Source organism: Hemiscyllium ocellatum, chromosome 31 (genome assembly GCF_020745735.1).
Source record: "Hemiscyllium ocellatum isolate sHemOce1 chromosome 31, sHemOce1.pat.X.cur, whole genome shotgun sequence".
In the NCBI taxonomy this organism is placed as follows: domain Eukaryota; kingdom Metazoa; phylum Chordata; class Chondrichthyes; order Orectolobiformes; family Hemiscylliidae; genus Hemiscyllium; species Hemiscyllium ocellatum.
In genome coordinates this window covers 22,407,293-22,428,931 of record NC_083431.1, presented here as the reverse complement: position 1 = coordinate 22,428,931, position 21,639 = coordinate 22,407,293, and the positions used below count along the sequence as shown (strand labels likewise).

General features: G+C 41.2%; 1 protein-coding gene across 1 annotated transcript in view; it reads right to left on the bottom strand.

Annotated features, from left to right (window-relative positions):
- Positions 1 to 21,639, bottom strand: part of sez6b (seizure related 6 homolog b) — a 428,333-nt gene that overhangs the window by 87,454 nt on the left and 319,240 nt on the right. The window contains exon 8 of the mRNA XM_060847773.1: positions 16,094 to 16,232. Coding sequence (XP_060703756.1) covers positions 16,094 to 16,232 — 139 coding nt within the window. The remainder of the gene's footprint in view (positions 1 to 16,093; positions 16,233 to 21,639) is intronic.

Here is a 21,639-nt window from a genome sequence, read left to right as displayed (position 1 = left end):
TATCCTTACATACAGATGAGGAAGGACACCACTTCGACTGGGACAGCACATCTATACTAGGACAAGCCAAACAGAGACTTGCACGAGAATTCCAAGAAGCATGGCATTCCAACCAGAACTCTATCAACAAACACATTGACTTGGATCCCATTTACCATCCCCTGAGAAAAAGGACAGGAATTGACATCACCATAGAAAATGATGTCACCACCAGAAATGACATCACCAATCCAAGGAAACCTAAGTACATAAATAGAAAGCAGGCCTTACCACCAGGGCTTCATCTGGAGGCTCACTGATGATGTTACCTGGTATGGTGACAAAATATCTGAAAATGAATCCTCTAGCTCAGCAAAGAAACCTACATCCAGAACCTCAACCTGAGCTACAAATCTTCTCAAAACTCACTATTGCTGGCTATAATTCAGTACCATAGCCAAGCTGGCTCTAACTACACACAAGTCTTACTCAAGATACTTTCTGACATCTCAAGGCTCACACATAATTCAATTTTAACAATTATTTCACCTAACTTTAAAATAATTCGATGAGGTTGGTATCCCTTCACTAAGTCACCCTTTATTTACACATGGAGAGTCCTTGTCACTGATCCAGCACCCTCAGAGCCAGCTCTCAGAGTGAACAGGATGCCTGGCACTCCTGTTCTTATCTGTCAGCCAGGGTTCCTTAAATGGACCAGATTAACAGCCCCAGTCAAAGAACCCAAATTTTGGATGACGTTATTACAATCACTACAACTTTGTGGAACTACAACTCACATCTTGTAGTTATCTTGAGTGGGAACACCAATATCCTCCCTGTTTTGAGTGTAGGGGGCCATTTAACATTGGTAGAGAATGAACCACTAGTGAGTCTTAACACAAAAAGCAACACTTGCCATAATAAATATTAATTTGTTGTATGATAACAAATTATATTGACTAGTTAAAGATAATTTGCAAGACTATCTGGATTCAGAGGTCTAGCACTACTGGGAGCCAGAGTGACATTGTTCTTTCTCCACTCAAGACTGTATAGTATCGCTAGCAGTCTACAACAGTAAAACTTTCATAATTGTTACTTTATACAATATTGTCCACACTCATCAATGCAGTTTATAGTTATTTAGTTTAAATCTTCAATAGAGAGACTAAAAATTGCATTTACCAGTATATGCTAACTCCAGAAATTCAGTCAATCGGAATCGCTCAAACTGAATCCAATCTTGAAGGTTTTATACCACACATCATGGTAGCCCACAGAGGCTTGCATCAGGCAGTTTACACATCACACATTTTACATGAGCACAAACTTTCTTTTTACCAAGGAAGGAGACAGCAGAATTACTGTGCGGGTAGTTGGACACACAAGTCTTCCTTTATATGTGTGCCAGGCCAATTGTGAAATCAAGTGTTTAGATTTTTGAATGAATATATGATGTGAATTGATTACTCAATTATGGTACCCAACCATTCTGGATTTTTGTTGGGAGTCTCCTAAAACCACATATTGGTGATTATTCGCCACAACATCACCATTGACAACGCTGGAGGTGAAATTGTCCTTTGTACACAGGGTTAATAACACGGAGCAATTCTTTCACTGCTCACAGTATAGATTCATTTCTGTTCATTCTGAATTCTTAGAGCACCTAGATCCCTGGTCAACCATTGGATAAAGTCAAGGTATTTGATGAACTATTAAATTGAAATCAGGATTCCTGACTGAGCATGGGTTAAAATCGGGACCCGTAGTCAGACATGGCTAACCATATTCAGCTGAATGATAATGCTGCTAAAATAAATCCTAAAATGGAGGGAACTTAATTATCTGCAGGCAAAAAATCCTATCAACTCTCTGCACAGCCTATTGACAACAATCTCCTTCTGTTCGATATCAAGTACATTCACAACCCAAGAAAGGTTAATGAAAAGTAAAATACTGCAAGTGCTGCAAATAAGAAGAGAGCAAATTGGCTCCACATAAAATAGGCTTGTCATTGTCTGTGAGGTGAAGTCAACAATTTGATTTTATAATTCTTCAATAATGGATATGACATCAGTAGGATATGATTAAAAAAAAGGTGAGAGGAGGGAAAATCTAAAAAAGAAACCAATGCAGAGAAGAGTTATTAGTTAAACAATTAGTAGACAGTCTGAAGAAGAATCCTTTCAAACTCAAAATGTTAACTCTGTTTCTCTCTTCTGCCAGACCTTTTGTACGTCACTGTTATTTATTTTTATTTCAGATTTCTTGCTTTGAGGTGAAACTAGTTGTATCAGTCAGATGATACAAAGGATAACTGAAGAAATTAAAGAAGTTAAAAGGTCCAAGAGAAACGGGAGTGATCAAGGTGAACAAGGCTAAGAAATCTAAGCAAGAAAAATTGGAAATATTAAAAAAAATGTCTCAAACATGACATTTAAAAAGAAGATTCTGCCAACATACAGGGGAACCATCAGTTCCAAAGCAATACCTAACTGGAGAAGAGGCAGATGAAGATGCTTTTACATTTTTGTACAGTTTTTCATCATTTCTGAACCACGTGCAGTGCTATAGAATCAATGAAATACTCTTGGAGCATATACATAACTGTAACGTAGGAAATCTGGCAGATAATTTGTGCACAAAAGAGTTACATTTTCTTTAATGTTTCATTAACCAGATGAAGAGGTAGCTGTGTGCCTCTGTAGACTCAAAACAGACCTGAAAATGGACCCCTTTTCTGATGGTAGATACTGAAGGAAAAGTTTTACATACAGTGTAACATCTGCTCACACTGCAGTAGGTTAGTGTCATGGGAAAGAGATGGTCTCTTCTTGCATATGCACCTGCTCTCCAGGACATTAAGAGCTGCACCTTTACCTCACCACAGCTTCAGTTGTAAAGGAAATGACAGATTGAATATTTATTCCGTTTTTCAGTTTAGAGAAAGATAGGTGACTTGGAGAAAATGCAGGTGCTAATACTGAAGCTTTAATAGAACAATCTGAGCAAAGATCCAGAAGTCAGACTGAGAATAGGAGAGGGTGCAAAAGTGGCAAGCCAAGTGGAACTTCGGGTCACCTTCTCTGGCAGAATAGTTAAGATGTTCCCTCAATCTGTGACCTTCTTTGCACATTTTATTAGTTTCTCCCATTTTCCTTTGGCCAGACACCACCCTAGCTATCTGCAGGCTCTTTGTTTATTACCACTTCCTATTATTTGTTACCTCATGGAACAGTACCTCTACAAATAGCACCACTCTGCTTATGGCTGTTTCTGTCTATGTCTTCTTTTTCTGAACATATTAATATATTTTTGTTACGTATTCTTTCCAATTCTGATGATACTTCAGACATCAATTGTTTCTGTAAGGGCTGACTCACCAGTCATGTGTTTCTAAGACTATTTCCAAAACTACACTTTTTTTTAAACATTGACTTTGTAATTGCTTTCATTCACACTCAACATATTTTTGCACCAAATACAGAGCATCAAAACCTGGGAACTTTGCATCATACGTCCGTAAAATGGATGTTTCACTCCATTAAACAACAAAGGTTAAGATCAAACCCTGGCTACGTAAGCTGCAGAAATGTTCTCCCACAAATATTTTAATTCTACCTCCCATTTCTATTCCATCTGGAAGGTAATTTTAGACATTTTATCTTCTTAGTATGAGAAGAAATTCTTTCTGATGTCCAGCTATAACTTTACTATTCACTGTTGCACTCTTATTTTCTCTGAACCTACAACCCATTTTCATCTGAAGTAATGTTGAGGATTTAACACACGCAAGCTATTTATTGTGCTATATAATTTAATCATCTTCTTTCCAGGTTTGAAGTCAGCATTTGATTTACCTTACACATTTCCCTTGAAAGTGTCTCTGCATCTTCTTTAGTGTTTGCACAACTGCACTTAAAAGTGTGATCTGAACAGTGTAATTTTATTAGTTTAGAATAGCTGCAGTTGAAGCACTCTACATAAGCGGTGCCTAAGAATCTCAAGATATTATTAACTTTCCAATTGCTCTATCTCATTTTAATGTCGACAATCTCCAGCCAATGCCAACAATATATTGACAAGAGTTGTCTGACTCTACTTCACAAAAGTATAAGATATTGGAGCAGAATTAGGCCATTTGGTCCATTGAGTATGCTCTACCAATCGATCATGGTTAATATGTTCCTCAACCCCATTCATCTGCTTTCTGCCTGTAACCCTTGACCCTCTTACTAATTAACAACTTATTTATATTTGTCTTAAATACACTCAATTACTTGACCTGCACAGCAGCTATGAGTTCCACAGATTCACCACCCTCTGGTCAAAAAAAAATTCTCCCATCTTAGTTCTAAAGAATTCTCTCTTTGCTCTCAGGCTGTGCCCTGAGGTACTAGTATCTCCTGCTAGTGGAAACATTTTCTTCACACCCACTCAATCAGGACTTTTCAGTATTCTGTAAGTTACAATCAGATCCCCCTCATCCTTTTAAACTCCATCAAGTATAGATGCAGAGACCTCAGCCACTCTTCATATGACAAGCTCTTCATCACTAGGACCTTCCTTGTGAACCTCCTCTCAACCTCACTCAATGCCAGCACATCCCTTAGATATGGGGCACAAAACTACTGTCAATATTCTAAATGCCTTATACAACCTCAGCAATATAACCTTGCTCTTGTATGCTAGCTCTCTTGAAATGAATGCTAGCATTGCATTTGCTTTCCTAATTGCCAACTACATGCTAACTTAAAGAGAATGCTGAATGAGAAGTGCCAACTCCTTTTGTATTTTTGATTTCCAAAGCCTTTCTCCATTTGGAAAATAATCTACACTTATCCAAAGATGTGCTAGTCAGGTGAATTGGCCATGCTAAATTGTCCATAATGTTAGGTGCGTTAGTTAGGGGTAAATATAGGATAGGGGAATGGCTCTGGGTGGGTTACTCTTCAGAGGATCGGTGTGGACTTGTTGGGCTGAAGGGCCTGTTTCCATACTGTAGGAAATCTAATCCAACCTTGTATTGTTCTTACCAAAGTGCATAACCTCACACTTTCCCACATTGTGTTCCATCTGCTACTTCTTTGTCCACTCTCTGAGCCTGTCCAAGTCATTCTGCAGCCTCCCCACTTCCTCAACACTACCAGTCCCTCCAATTGTTTATGCATCAACTGCAAACTTAGCAACAATGTCCTCAGTTCATTTGTCCAGATCGTTAATATATAATGTGAATAATTGTGGTCCCAACACGGACCCCTGCACAACTCCAATTGTAACCACCTATGAAAGACCCCTTTATCGCTACTCTCTGTCTTCTGCCAGTCAGTCAATCCTCTATCCATGCTAGTACCTTGCCCTAATTCCATGGGCTCTTATTTTAGCAGCCTCCTGTGCAGCATCTTGTCAAAGGCCTTCTGAAATTCAAATAGAATCATGTCCACTGGCTCTCCTTTGTCTAATTTGCTTGTTGCCTCCTCAAAGAATTCTAACAGATTTGTCAGGCGTGTCCTCTCCTTGGCAAAACTGTGCTGACTCAGCTCTATTTTATCAAGCACTTCTAAGTACTCCATGATGTCATCCTTAAAATGGACTACAAAATCTTACCAACGACAAAGGTCAAACTAACCAGCCTATAGCTTCCTGTCTTCTACCTTTCCCCCTTCTTGATCAGGGTCATAACATTAGCCATTTTCCAATCTTTTGGGATCATCCCAGACTCTAATTCCTCTTGAAAGATCACCACCAAATGCCTCTACAATCTTCTCAGCTACCTCCTTCAGATCCTTGGAGGTAGTCCACCTGGTCTGTATGATTTATCCACTTTAGACCTCTCGGCTTCCCCAGCATCTTCTCCTTAGTGACGGCCACTATGCCCACCTCTGCCCCCTGACTCTGTAATATGCTGCCGGTGAAGATGGACTCAACCGTGATCTTGGGTTCATGTTGTGCTACATGTAACCTCACCATACTGTTCTGAATTTGTAAAATCTTCCTTACTGTCTGTGTTGACAACATCATATTGATTACTTGTTATGATCTCTCCACCTTAATTAGTTTGCACAGCTTTGGATTACTTGTTACTTTGGTTAGACCCTCAGCATGTTACTCTTATGTTACTCTAGCCATTTGGTTTGTTTCCAGCACCATCTTAATTCTAATTTTTGTTGTGATTATCTCTCTGCCTCAATTAATCGGATTCTAGGTTATCCCTTCACTTGCTATTCAGCTGTTGACACTTTACTTACACTATCTGACACTTTTGATCACTTGCAGAGACGTATTATTCAGCTTGTTGATACTCCACTCACAACATTTGTACGATGTTTATTATCTCTCTGCCTATAAATTATATGCCTCCTGCTTCTCTTCACTGTACCTGATGAAGCAGCAGCGCTCCAAAACCTTGTGATTTCCAATAAACCCTGGTGGATTATAATCTAGTGTCGTGCAACTTCTGACCCATTCCTACTGATTGCATTCTATGGGTCAGGAAGTCAAGGATTCAGTTGCTGAGGGGCGTCGAGACCTAGGTCTTAAAGTTTAGAGGTGGGTTTGTTTGGAATTATGATGTTGATGGTGGAACTACTGTCATTTAAGAGGAGCTTGGTGCAGGTTAGTCAGACATTCCAGGGATGGGTGTAGAGCCAGGGAATTGATCTGCTGTGATCTGTTACACCAGTAGGCAATTTGCAAAATATCAAGGCAATTTGGTAGGCTGGAGTTGGTGTGAGCCATGACTAACCTCTCGCAGCATTTCCTAATTATGGAGGTCAGAGCCATCAGGCAGTAGTCATTGAGGCATGTTGCATGATTTTTCTTTGGCACTGGGATGATGGTGGTTTTCTTGAAACAGGTGGGGACTTCAGCTCATAGTAAAGCAAGATTAAAAATTTCTGCGAATACTCCAAGCAGCTGGAATACACAGGATCTGGGGTCTCCATTTGGGCCAGTCACTTTTACTGAGCTCATCCACAAGAAGGCTGATCTAATGTCTGTGGTGTTGACCGTGGGTACAGGTGCAGCCGAGGCTGATGGGATAGGTGACATCATTTCACTGACCTTCTGTTCAAAGCAAGCGTAGATTGCATTCAGCTCATTTTGTAGGGATGTACTTTTGCCTGCAATTCTGGTCGATTTCACTTTGTATCCCATCATGTTGTATAAGCCTTGCCACAAATGACGGGTGTCTGTGTTTTTGGTCTGGGTCTTCAGCTTAGTTTGGTATTGCTCCTTGGCGTCTCTGATGGCCTTACAAAGGTCGTACCTTGATTTCTTGTAAAGGTCAGGGTTACTTGATGTGTACACCTCAGACCTGGACTTCATTCCTGCCTCATCCATGGTTTCCGTTAGAGGAGCATTCGGACTTACTTCTTCAGCACACAGCCTTCTACACACTTACTAATAACGTCTGTAACAGTAGTGACAAACCTGTTTAGGTTGGCTGCTGAGCTCATGAATATGGAACAGTTCACCTGCTCTCAGCAGTCCCACAGCCCTTTCGCTGTCTCAGACAAACACATCCTGTACTGTGTCCTCATTGTTCAATTTCTGTGAGCCAGGAGGAAGAGCACAGTGTCATTATCTGATTTTCCAAAATGTAGATGGGATTGCAGCGGTTAAGCATCTTTTATGTTTATATAGCAATGGCCAAGGACATTGGGGACTCCAGTGGGACAGGAGATGTGTTAATGGTATCTGGTAACACATTCTTGAGGTTGGCCTGCTGAGGTCACCGGCTACAATGAACAAGGCCTCAGGGTATTCTGTCTCCTGACTGCTTGTAGCATTGTATACTTTGTCACGGGCACAATTCACTACTGCATGGATGTAAACCCCTGTCAGGATAGTGGAGATGATCCTCGTGGATTCACATTGCAGTAAAATGCCACTGTACAGTCACTACTTTCCTCACGGATAAATCCTGGTCAGTCAGGAGCTTCACCACCAGCACATAATCAGAAGTTGTTAGCCGCAGTTGCTTGCCTGTCTGCAGAAGTGATCAAAACTCCTCTGGAAACTTCTAACTGCAATAATAGTGTTTGTTTCCCCTCTCTCAGCACTGTTCAAACATTTGGTCTCAGAATCCGAACCGCATATGTAAGCAATGTTGGACTCCATTCTTCATCTCTTGCAATCAAACACCTCACTTTTCTGAGCAATGTGATCTTCTGTAACTTTTATCCATTCCTCACATGGTCTTTGCATTCCCATGGCTTTCAGCTTGCTCAGCAAATTTAATTAATGACAATGATGAAGCAGTTCATATGTCAGAAATAACATTATTAACCATAAGATCATAAGACACAGGAGAAGCAATTAGGCCATTCAGCCCATCCAGTCTGATCCACCATTCAATCATGGCTGATAAGTTTCTCAACCCCATTCTCCCACTTCCACCCCATAACTCTTAATCCCCTTGATAATCAAGAACCTACCTATCTCCACCTTAAATATACTCATTGGCCTGGCTTCCACAGCCTTCTTTGGCATTGAATTCCATACATTCATCAATCTCTGACTGAAAATATTTCTCCTTACATTTGTTCTAAAAGGTCTTCCCTTTACTCTAAGGCTGTGCCTTGGGTCCTCATCTCTCCTATCAATGGAAACATCTTCCCAACATTTACTCTGTCCAGGCCATTCAGTACTCTGTACGTTTCAGTCAGATCCCCTCTCATCCTTCTAAACTCCATTCAGTAAAGCCCCAGAGTCCTCAAACATTTCTCACATGTTAAGCTTTTCATATTTTGCCTGAACATCTGGAATGAAGAATTCAGTGCACAAATTTAAATCCTTTCTCTCATTCTTAAATACCTCCAGTTTTACTATTTTATCTTCAAATCTATATCTGCATTAGATCTGATATTTTACAGTCATTAAAGTTTAAGCTCCTCATTTAACCATTCCTTTGATCTCACGGAAACAATCACATGATTTAAAGGTGGGGACCACATGAAAATAAACTGGTTTTGAATTGGCTGAAACATTGCAAGTATGCTTCAGCCGGTAGGAGGGCTCTAGTAACATGGTGGTAGTGTTCATAGCTCTGGACCAGCAACACAGCCTGAAGAGGTCAATCTTTCGATTGTTTTATGATGCATCTCCCCCCAAAGGTCCAATCTCCCTTAAGTTTTCAAAGTTATTTTGTGGCTACAACGCTTCACATGTTAGTCTTGACAGTTAATGCTGATCTTTTTTTCAACTCTCTGGTAAATTATATGAACGTGGTCATCTTCTCATCTCACATACATAATTTTCCGTTACTGCCTCTGGACTACAGTGGGGAGTGGGAACCTTGTCTAACTTTCTCCTTCCTGAACTCAGGGGGTGGTAGAACAAACTGCAGTGTCCTCATTATGACTGCCAGTGGTGTGATCAGTGAAAGTAGTTCAGTCTCCTTCTTCTGTATGCCTCAAACAGTCACTAGGCAGAGTTGCAGTGTCTTCAGGGATTGTGGAGTTTTAAAACATTTTAAAACACTAAACAGAATCTCTGTACGAGTCAGAGAAAACCCCAGCAGACGGACTGAGCCATGAGGGAACATAATATGCAAACAAGGTGAACAAGACATAGAATGTTACAGCGCAGTACAGGCCCTTCGGCCCCCAATGTTGTGCCGAACTGTGAAAATAATCTGATGCCCATCTAACCTACACCATTCCACTATTATCCATATGTATGTCCAATGTCCATTTAAATGCCCTTAACATTGGCAAGTCTACTATTGTTGCAGGCAGGCTGTTCCACGCTCCTACTACTCCCTGAGTGAAGAAACTATCCCTGATATCTGTCCTAAATCTATCACCCCTCAATTTAAAGCTATGTCCCCTCGTGCTAGTCTTCACCATCTGAGGAAAAAGGCTCTCATTGGCCAGCCTATCTAACCCTCTGATCATCTTATACGTCTCGATTAAGTCACCTCTCAATCTTCTACTCTCCAACAAAAACAGCCTCAATTCCCTCAGCCTTTCCTCATAAGACCTCCTTTCCATAGCAGGCAACATCCAAGTAAATCTCCTCTCAACCCTTTCCAAAGCTTCCACATCCTTCCTACAATGCGGTCACCAGAACTGCACACAATACTCCAGGTGTGGCCTTACCAGTATCTTGTGCAGCTGAAACATGACCTCGTGGCTCAAAAACTCAATCCCCCTACCAATAAACAGCAACACACCATATGCCTTCTTAACAACCTGGGTGGCAACTTTCAGGGATTAATGCACCTGGACACCGAGATCTCTCTGTTCATTTACATTGCCAGGAATTTTACCATTAGCCCAATACTCTGGATTCCTGTTACTTCTGTGAAGTGAACAACTTCACACTTTTCCACATTAAACTCTATTTGCCACTTCTCAGCCCAGCTCTGCACCTTATCTATGTACCTCTGTAAACCACAACATCCTTCAGCACTATACACAACTTTCCCTTCCTTAGTGTCATAACAAATTTACTAACCCATCCTTCTATGCCCACATCCAAAACAGTGGCCCCAAAACAGATCCTTGCGGCACACCACTGGTAACTGAGCTCCAGGATGAACATTTCCCATCAACCAACACCTTCTGTCTTCTTTCAGTTAACCAATTTCTGATTCAAACTGTTAAATCACCTTCAATCCCGAAACTCTGTATTCTGTCCAATAGCTTCCCCCATGGAACCTTACCAAATGCCGTACTGAAATCTAAATACACCACATCAACCGCATTACCTTCATCCACCTGTTTTGTCACCTTCTCGAAGAACTCAATAAGGTTAGTGAGGCACGACCCACCCCTCACAAAACCGTGTTGACTATCCCTAATCAAATTGTTCTTTTCCAGATGATTAGAAATCCTATCTCTTATAACCTTTTCCAACACCTTACCCACAACCGAAGTAAGGCTCACAGGCCTATAATTACCAGGGTTGTCCCAAATCCCTTCTTAAACAAGGGAATAACATTTGCTACCCTCCAGTCTCCTGGCACTACTCCTGTCAACAATGGTGACATAAAGATCAAAGCCAAAGGATCTGCAATCTCTCCCTTGGCTTTCCAGAAAATCCTAGGATAAATCCCATCCGGCCCAGGGGTCTTATATGTTTTCAGATCTTCCAAAATTGCTAAAATCTCCTCTTTGTCAACCTCAATCCAATCTAATCTTGTAGCCTGTATCTCCGTATTCTCACTAACATTGCCCTTTTCCAATGTGAATACTGACAAAAAGTATTCATTAAGCGCTTCCCCTATGTCCTGAGATTCCACACAAAATTTTGCACTACTATCTTTAATTGGCCCTAATCTTACTCTCATCATTCTTTTATCCCTGATCTACCTATAGAAAACCTTAGGGTTTTCCTTGTTCCTATCCACCAACAACTTCTCATGTCCCCTACTGGCTTTTCTTAGCCCTCTCTTTAGATCTTTTTCTGGCTAACACTCAAGCACCTTAACTGAGCTTTCACACCTCATCCTCACATAAGCCCTCTTCTTCCTCTTGATGAGAGCTTCAATTTCTTCAGTAGACCATGGCTCCTTCTCTTGACAACTACCTCCCTGTCTGATAGGTATATACTTATCAAGGACCCACATTGGCTGTTCCTTGAACGAGGTCCACATTTCAAGTGTGTCCATCCCCTGCAGTTTCCTTCTCCATCCTATGCACCCTAAATCTTGCCTAATCGCATCATAATTGCCCTCCCCCCATTACACCTCTTTCCTTGCGTTATATACCTATCCCTGTCCATTGCTATTGTAAATGTTACCGAATTATGGTCACTATCACCAAAATGCTCATTTACCCCCAAATTTAACAGCTGGCTGAGTTTATTCCCCAGTACAAAATCTAATATGGCATCACCTCTTGTTGGCTTGCCACATATTGTGTCAGAAAATCCTCCTGCACACATTAAATAAAAACTGACCCATCTAAATTACTTGAACATAGTATTCCCAGTCAATATTGGGGAAGTTAAAGACCCCATAACTACCCTGTTATTCTTGCTCCTATCGAGAATCATCTTTACTATCCTTTCCTCTACATCCCTGGAACAATTCGGAGGCCAATAGAGAACTCCCAACAGGGTGACCTCTCCTTTCCTGTTTCTAATCTCAGCCCAAACTATCTCAGTGGATGAATCCTCAAATGTTCTCTCAGCTGCTGTAATACTACCCTTGATTAATAATGCTCTCCCTCTTTTACAATCTTCTCTGTTCTTGCTGAAACATCTAAATCCCAGAATCTGCAACAACCATTCCTGTTCCTCTCAGGGTACCAGGCACCTACCCATGCTGTGAGTTCACCCACCTTATTCCGCATCGGAGTATTGAAGTACGCACATTTCAAACAAGCATCCTGGTCGCTGGTGCCCTCTCATGACCTTGTAAACCTATCCCTGACTTCACTTTCCTCAACCTCCTGTACAAGGAACTATAATTCAAGTTCCCATCCCCCTGCTGCATTAGTTTAACCCCCCCTCCCCCCCCGAAGTGCATTAGCAAGTCTGCCCCCAGGATATTGGTACCCCTCTAGTTCAGGTGAAGACCATCCTACTTGTAGAGATCCCACTTTCCCCAGAAAGCGCTCCAATTATCCAAGAATCCAAAACCCTTCCTCCTGCACCATCCCTGCAGCCACGTGTTCAGCTCTGCTCTCTCCCAGTTTGTCGCTTCACCAGCACATGGCACGGGCAACAAACTAGAGATAACAACTCTGCTTGTTTTAGCTCTAAGCTTCCACCCTAGCTCCCTGAATTTCTGCCTTAGATTCCCATCTTTCCTCCTACCTATGTCATTGGTGCCTATGTGGACCACGACTTGGGAGCTGCTCCTCCTCTCCCTCCTCCTCCTCAAGGATCCTGAAAACACAATCAGAGACATCAAGAACCCTGGCACCTGTGAGGCAACACACTAATCGTGAATCTCTCTCGTTCCCACAAAACCTCTTTTATGTCACCTTAACTCTGGAATCCCCAATGACTAAAGCTCTGCTTCTCTTCCCCCTTCTCATCTGAGAAACAGGGTCTGCCTCTGTGCCAGAGACCTGTGCCCAATTGCTTACCCTTGGTAGGTCGTTTCCCCCCCCCCAAAACATATCCAAAATGGTATACTTGTTGTTGAGGGGAACCACCACAGGAGATCCCTGTATCGCCTGCCAGTTCCCTTTCCTACCCCTAACTGTAACCCATCTACCTTCTTCATATGGCTGTGGAGTAACTACCTCCCTGTAACTCCTCTCATTAACCACCTCCGCCTCCCGAATGATCTGAAGTTCATCCAGCTCCAGCTCCAGTTCCTAACACGGTTGTCGAGGAGCTGAAATTGGGTGCACTTCCCACAAATGAAGTCAGCAGGGATACTAGAGGCGACCCTTACCTCTCACATACTGCAGGAGGAACATTCAACCCCACTATTCCCACTATTCTAAATTCCCAAACAGACTGCTGAAAAAAATGAAACACGAAAGAAAACACTTACCACTTTACCAAACGACGCTCATAACTTTTTTTGTTAGAGGAGGAGGAGGATGGGTGGGAGACACTATCCGAGTAGTGTTTCGGGTAAAGCAACCGCCCAAATATGTGACCTCATGTTCTGTCCAACAGCTTCCTGCTCGACGCTCCCGCAATTCCTGCTGCTGGAACAACAACAGCAGACCCTGATGCTAAAGGCGAGTTTTTAAACTTTAGGGTATTCAGAGGAAGGTAGGATATTCTGATGAGAAGTAAGGTATTTGGACCTTTAAGCTGCTCTACCATTCAGTAACGTGGTAACTGAACTGATTGTAACCTCAAATCCACACTCCTGCCTACGCCAATAAGTTTTCACCTCCTTGCCTACCAGGAATCTATCCAACTCTGCCTTAAAAAAATTCAAAGATACCTCGTCTCTCCCTGACTTTTCAGGTTGAGAGCTCCAAAGATTCACAACGTTTTCTGAGTGAGAGAGAAGAAAAAAAATCACACCTCTGCTTGAAATGAGTAAGTCTTATTTTTAAACAGACCTGTTAGTCTCTGCAGAATTAAAACATTCTGGGTTTAAAAGATTGGAACATGAAATTGAGTGGAGGGAAAGCCGACCTGCTTTACTTCTTAATAACTTCACCGTGTAGCACATTTCTTGTGTCATTTCTGTAAACGTGTGCAATCACAAACCTCTTCTTCCCACTTTCCCATGCTGCTGGCAATCAGTAAATTGATCGGACATCTTTCAATGACCCAGCATCGCTATTAATAGTTGCATAATAGAAATCCAGCCCATTAATTTCAACTGTCAGATAAAACTATAGGTTCTGTTTCTGGTAACCTTGCCACAGGATGGAAGCTCTCTTGCAGTCAACTCCAAGTCAATACAGACCTGACAAGTGTTTAATAAAGATCTGTTTTCAGAGCAGTGGAATTGTTTCAGGAATGACCAAAACAAAGGCTTGAAAATTGGGCCGAGGCCTGTCTTGCTTTCCATGCCTGCATTGGGTAGAACTTAATTTTACTGCCAGCCTTCAAAAAAGATATTAAAATGATTGGGAATTATATTGAAGGAAGTTGCACAACTTCATGGATTTCACTATGTGAAAAGTGCTGTGTGCTAATTCTGTTCACATCAAAAAATGCAATAAAAACAAGTCTTGTTATCTCAGATTGCTCAATGACTGGAATTTACACTGTGTAATTTTCCTTTGAATTCTTTTTCTGATTACATCTTTTTATTGAACAGACATTTTGTTCCTAATCAAAAGTGGAAATCTATTGAAGTATACTTTGCTATATATGTTTTCTGAGGGAACAGGAGGAGATCTCCACCATAGGCACACAGCCTATACTTCCTCTGATTCATCCATCCATTTGTACAAAGGTAGACATATTGACTGGAACATGTCTCAGGTCAAAGTCTTCAAAGGTTCCACTTCGCTGCTATGACAGAGATAGCTGTTTGGGCAACAGCCAGAACATGCATGCTTTCACTCTAACCTTAGGGTGTTATGTCTCAGGCTAATTTCAATTTACAAGGACTTCAGCAAGATTGGGAAACTGACAATGGACCATTGCCTCAATCAAGCCACTGATGTATTGCTCACCAGTAAAAACACCTTCATGACCTTCCTGTAATGAGTGCGAGTACTTTATCCACAGGACACTGAGAAAAGATAAGACTCGCAGCATCTTACGTGCACAGGATAGCCATTTAACCCGTCAAACATGTGCTGGCTCTGTCCAATTTAGACCTAGCTTTTCTCTATGACCGCTGGCTTTTTACTGGATTTCCCAGGTTAACAGTGATTTCATCGCTGTCTGTATTACTTGTTCAATTTTCTGACTCATCAATTTGACAAGTGCGATAATGCGTAAAATTTGTGCAGAGTCTTCTGTTAACTCGAAAATTCAAGAAGATCTGATAATTTTGATCCAATGAATGAACATCACAGGAAGATTTGGTGGAAAGGTTGCTAAAAGAAAGCTGTTGAAGAAATAAATCAATAACGGAGAAGCAGCTGAATTTTGGCATCTTAACTGCATCATGGTACTGCTCCTCGGGCCTACGCCAGAGGTCAGCTCTTCAACTCCCTCTTGTATCACATTTTTGAAATATACCTTTTTGCCAAAACTTCCAGTCAGATGTATTACTGTACATCCTGAATACCTCAGTGTCAAAATCTGTTTGCTTGATCCTGTTCAACACAGTGGAGCATTTCACTACATTAAAGGCACTACACAAGTGCAACTTCTTGTTGTAACAGGAAGGGGAGGTGGAAAGGACTGGAAAATTCTGATATATGTCAGCATATATATTCTGATATATATTCAGCATATCACAGGTTAACAAGTTTGTCTGTATTCAAAGTGCTCACAAATCTCAATAGTTAACAGCTTCCATTAGCATTCAGCTTGTGTAGGCTCCATCTAGATCTGATGAAGCTGAATTTGCAATTCCCAAGCCACTTGTTTCAGTCAAGTCATGTCATGGTTCACAATAAAAGGTTCATTTGACTGAGGTGATGCGAAAATCCTGCCAATACTTTCAGGAAAACAGAAACAAGGAAGCTAAAAAAAGAAATCTAATAGAAAATTACATGGATTATAAGTATGGGACGCTCAGTGCACACTGTATTTTGCTCTATTTTGCACTTACACCTGGAGGTCCAGCATGATTCGTTTGTCTTCCTCCACGTGTATTCCCCAAATGCAGTCCTGACCCTTGTCATAGGCTTCAGGCCAATTGGGAGACAGCACAACTCCGGCAGAGTCTGTAATCTCCCCACTGCAGACAGCTGTGAGTTGAAACAAAACACTGTCAAGTATCTTTAAGCAACTATAAAATAAATTCCTGACATTAGACACTTTCTTAACAAGGTAAAACCATGAAGCCACTCCTTAACTATTTGGTACCATTACAAAAATGACTTGCATCTCCTCACTGTCAATTATTTGAAATGATCTTCAGAATGGAAATTTAGAAACTCTTAACCATAATTTTTAAAATCTATTTGCCTATATTCTTATTCCTTTTTTAATTGGTTTCTCTTGTCTGTAATCAGATACGGAAGTGACAGTCTAAATGCTTTGCTAACCACTTAAGCTCGAAATGTTGCAACAACCATTTGTGAACAAAAGGCATTACGTTTTACATTGACTACCTATGCTAAATTTGATAGTTACCAGAATGGCAAGTCAGATCACTTCAGTCAAAGCCAATCCAGGTCTTCATAGAGTATAGTTGGAAGTCAATGCATAACTGCAGCGTGAGATTCTGATGTGGGATTTTGTTAGTGGAATGCACTAACAAAACAGAAACAGTTTAGGGTGGACAAAGTAGTCTCAACCATCTGTAGGCAATCAGTTAAAGAACAACACAACTCTAGGGAGCACGTTCCCTAGTCCATTTCTTTAGGGAAACATTTAGAGGTAGGGGGGATTTATTGGCTAGCAAGGACATGGCATTGCTGCACCATTTGACTGAATGTTAATTCTTAGGTCCAGTCTTCATTTTCCTGGTTTTTTTGTGTCTCAGGAACATTAACGTGGGGACAGCCCAGGTCAGGTCAGGCAGAAAATCACAGGGAATTCACTGGATGGAGAGAGAGGGACTGTTACACTTGATAAGAGGCTTCAAAACAGTATGGACACAGTAAACTGTTTTGTAAGCTTTGGGGTTCATGCACAGTGTGTTTTTAAATTCTTCTCTCACACACACAATCTACTAGCGATAAAGTGACCTAGGGAACTCAAAAAGAGTTGTTTCTTATTCAAGTATTATTTTTAGCATGAAGTAGAAGTCTGATCACTAATCACTTATTCTGACTTAATTCTTTTTGACATGAGAATTTCAATAAAACATTGAATCAATAAAAAGACCGTTCAGCAACAAAGTTTATAATATATTTGACCGTAAACCTAGGTCCAAAGAACAGCATACAGAATAAATAGCTGTTACAATTAAACTGAGGAGGGGAAGAAGACATCTAGCAAAAGGACTCTTGTTATTTTGTCTGATTTATGTTCATTGTTGCTTTACCATAATATACAACTCGTCAAATTCTGATCTCCCTCCTCCTTTATTTAATTGTACAAGAGGGGCCTGCATATTGACTTTTAGGTTTCCCTGTTACAAGAAGAACTTAACCTTTTCTCTGCACAACCAATGTCAAAAATTATGGGAAACCATATGTTAAAAGAGAATTGGTGATAAAAGTCACACACTCTTTCCTTTTTGTTACCTCCCATCCCAAGTGAATAACATCTCTTCTGTCAATAATTTTCCAGGAAAAGTCAATGGTGAGTGTAAAATGTGAATTTATTCTCCAGGTCTTCCCATGACAAATCCACAAGCTCAACTTCTACCCAGCCATGCAAACATGCTCTGCTCTAAGCAACCTTCTACTAAACCACCTTCTAGTTTCTCACTTCTGAATTAATACATATACCTAAAACCTTATATGTTCCAGCATCCACCTGTGCTGATTAGTCAACCATTCATACAGTGTCTATGCCGTCACCATTTTACAGCCAGTGTCCACACCTGTAAGCAAAACACAGCAGTGATTTAAACTTCCTGTGCTGTTGTTTGGTCACCTAGGGATCATTCTGCTTATTTTAATGTCACCACTTCTCTGCAGGCTTCTATTTGATACTTGGGATAGAACTCTTGCAGGAGACAAAGGTGATGACAAAAAAATGACATCCCATTAACTTTGAATGCAGCCTTCTGTCCTCGATGATTATAACAAACATTCTTGACATTGCGGGCATTATTGATCTCAACTACAATTTCCCACAACTTGGCTACAACTGTATTACAGGAGGTTTCAGTACATGATTTCCAACTCCTATTCCCATATTCCAACTGCAGGTTGATTGACAAGTTAATCAACAATGATGGCTACAATTCCCTGAGCTGTAAGAAACTACACCATCTAACCATCATGAGATTTTACAGTTGGTGCGCGTATGTTGCAGATCAGCATTTCATCCTGGATCTATGTTGGGGATATGTTACCATTCTAATTGTGAAATAAAGCTGGGTGTCTGGAGCTATAGTGAATGAGTAAACTGTGATGAGAATCTCTGAATAGGGTGAGAGTGGAAAAGAGTGCACTAAATGGAGAACAAGGAAAATAACGTTCTTGTAAGCTGCAGAGGTGGGGTGGGTATATTTTCTGTTGTCATAAAAAAAGTGTAGCAATTGTAACAAGAACAACAAGGTGCTCCTCACAGAATATGAGTTCACCGATTGGGGCTGTTAACCTGGTCCATTCAGGCAGCCTTGGCTGAAAGATAAAAGCAGGAGTGTCAGAGGTTCTGTTCACTCTGAGGAAGCTGGGTCAGTGTCAGGTATTGTGCACATGTTACTAAAGGTGACTTGGTGACTGGATCCTAGCCTCTGTGGTATCTCTGCAACTTTTAGACAGAAAGAATTGTTATCAGTGGAGAAATAGGAAGAGTAGTGTTTACAGTTAACCACATGAAAATTATTGAAGAAATCGTTTTGGCTTGTGAAAATACTGGCATTCACTTTGCTGCAATCACCTACCCAATAGAGCTCTTAAAAATCAGCAGGAGGAGAGGAAGCAGAATCTAGAAATGAGAACACTTGAAGGTTCCAAACTGAATTTGTCATCAGGATTGTTTTAAATTCTTCATCATACTTTCTGTATTTACGCAAAGAACACTTGCTTAGGTCACACATCCAAATCCATCCGGGAGAAAGTGAGGACTGCAGATGCTGGAGATCAGAGTCAAACTGTGTGTTGCTGGAAAAGCACAGCCGGTCAGGCAGCATGGGACGAGCAGGAGAGTCGACGTTTCGAGTATAAACTCTTCATGCTCATGCTCGAAATGTTGACTTGCCTGCTCCTCGATGCTGTCTGACTGGCTGTGCTTTTCCAGGACCACAGTTCTTGATCTGAATCTATCCTTCTGCTTTAAGAATGTCTTCCTTGCATTTTTCTTATTTCTTTGTGAGTTTATTTTATATTTTTCATTTTCCCTTTAGTTGTAGTGTCTAAAGCACAACTTATGAATATTAATGTATTCTCACTTGGAGTCGTACAGATGTACAGCACAGAAACAGACCCTTTGGTCCAACTTGTCCTTGTCGATCTGATATCCAAAATAAATCTAGTCCCATTTGCCAGTCTATTCATACATCCATCCAGGTGCCTTTAAAGTGTTGTAATTGTATCAGTTAGGGAATATGATGCCAAAGTTTGAAAACTGACTTTGTCAAACTAATGTGTGTTTTAGAGTCACACAGCATGGAAACACACTCTTCAGTCTAACCAGTCTAAGCCAAACATAATCCCAAACTAAACTAGCCCCACTTGCCTGCTTCTGGCCCATAGCCCTCCAAACCTTTCCAATTCATGTATCTATTCATATGTCTTTTAAATGTTGTAATTATACCCTCATCCACTACTTTCTCAGGAAGTTCATTTCACCTCGGAACAAATGAAAACCATTTGTCTCTTATGTCTTTTTTAAATCTGTCTCCTCTCACCTTAAAAATGTATCTCTTAGACTTGAGATTAAACATTGTGGGGAAAAGACAATTATCATTAACAGTATCTGTACTTCTGATTATTTTGTGAACTTCTATCAGATTGCCTCCCAACCTCCTATGCTCCAGTAAAAACTGTTCCAGTCTATCTATCCTTCCTTTATAACTCAAATCTTCCATACCCAGCAACATCCTGGTAAATCTCTTCTGAACCCTCTCCAGCTTGATTCTCTCCTTTTCTATAACTCCTCATTGGTTTTAGAATATTCATTTGTGTTATCTTTCCTCCCTAACCTCTGTATATCAGTTTAAAGTCTGAATACCCTATTTATCCTTTCAGAAAGAAGCCTGGCCGGGAAGAAACCAGCCCAGTGGTAAAGCTTCTTCCTGTTCATTACGGGTACCAGTGTCTCATGAAGTGGAACTCCTTTCTTACACCAATCCTTCAACTATACAGTCATAACGATAAAGTTCATATCTCTTTGACAACTTGAACATGGCTGATAATCCAGAGATTAAAACCCTTAAGTTTCTGCTTTTAACTTAGCTCCAAGTTCAAACAGGACAGACAGAATCTCTTGCCTACACTGTTGCTTCCAATGTGGACCATACAGACTGAACACTTATCTTCTCTCCAATATCCTTTCAAGCCAGTTCGAGATAAGAGCAAGAAAATAGGGGCAAGACTACACCATTCAACCCTTCAAGCCTGCTCCACCTTCCAAATCATGGCTGATCATTGATCTCAAGACCATTTTCCCAGGCCATCCCCTTATCCCTTTGGTATCAATGGTATCCAGAGATCAATCAATCACTATTTTGACCATATTCAATGCCTCGAGAAAGTGAGGTCTGCAGATGCTGGAGATCAGAGCTGAAAATGTGTTGCTGGAAAAGCGCAGCAGGTCAGGCAGCATCCAAGGAACAGGAAATTCGACGTTTCGGGCATAAGCACTTCATCAGGAATGAGGAAAGTGTATACAGCAGGCTAAGATAAAAGGTAGGGAGGAGGGACTTGGGGGAGGGGCGATGGAGATGTGATAGGTGGAAGGAGGTCAAGGTGAGGGTGATAGGCCGGAGTGGGGTGGGGGCAGAGAGGTCCTGACCTCTCCGCCCCCACCCCACTCCGGCCTATCACCCTCACCTTGACCTCCTTCCACCTTTCACATCTCCATCGCCCCTCCCCCAAGTCCCTCCTCCCTATCTTTTATCTTAGCCTGCTGGACACACTTTCCTCATTCCTGATGAAGGGCTTATGCCCGAAACATTGAATTTCCTGTTCCTTGGATGCTGCCTGACCTGCTGCGCTTTTCCAGCAACATATTTTCAGCATATTCAATGCCTGAGCTTCCAGAGTCCTCTGGAGTGTAGAATTCTAAAGATTCACCACTCTCTGAGTGACAATATTGCTCTTTCTCTTTCTAAATGACTTGTTTCTCATTCTGAGATTATTTTTCTTGGTTCTAACCATTGTTCTTGCCCCTAGCCAGGAAAAACATCCTTTCTGCATTAATGCCGTCAACCACTTTAAGAATTTTGTTAATTTCAGTGAGATCATCTCTCATTCTGCTGAAATCTAGGGACTACAGGCCCAGTCTTCCCAATTTCTCCTCTCAGGACAGTCCTCCTAAGCCAAGAATTAGTCTGAGGAACGTCCAATGCATTGCCCCTGTGGAAACTTT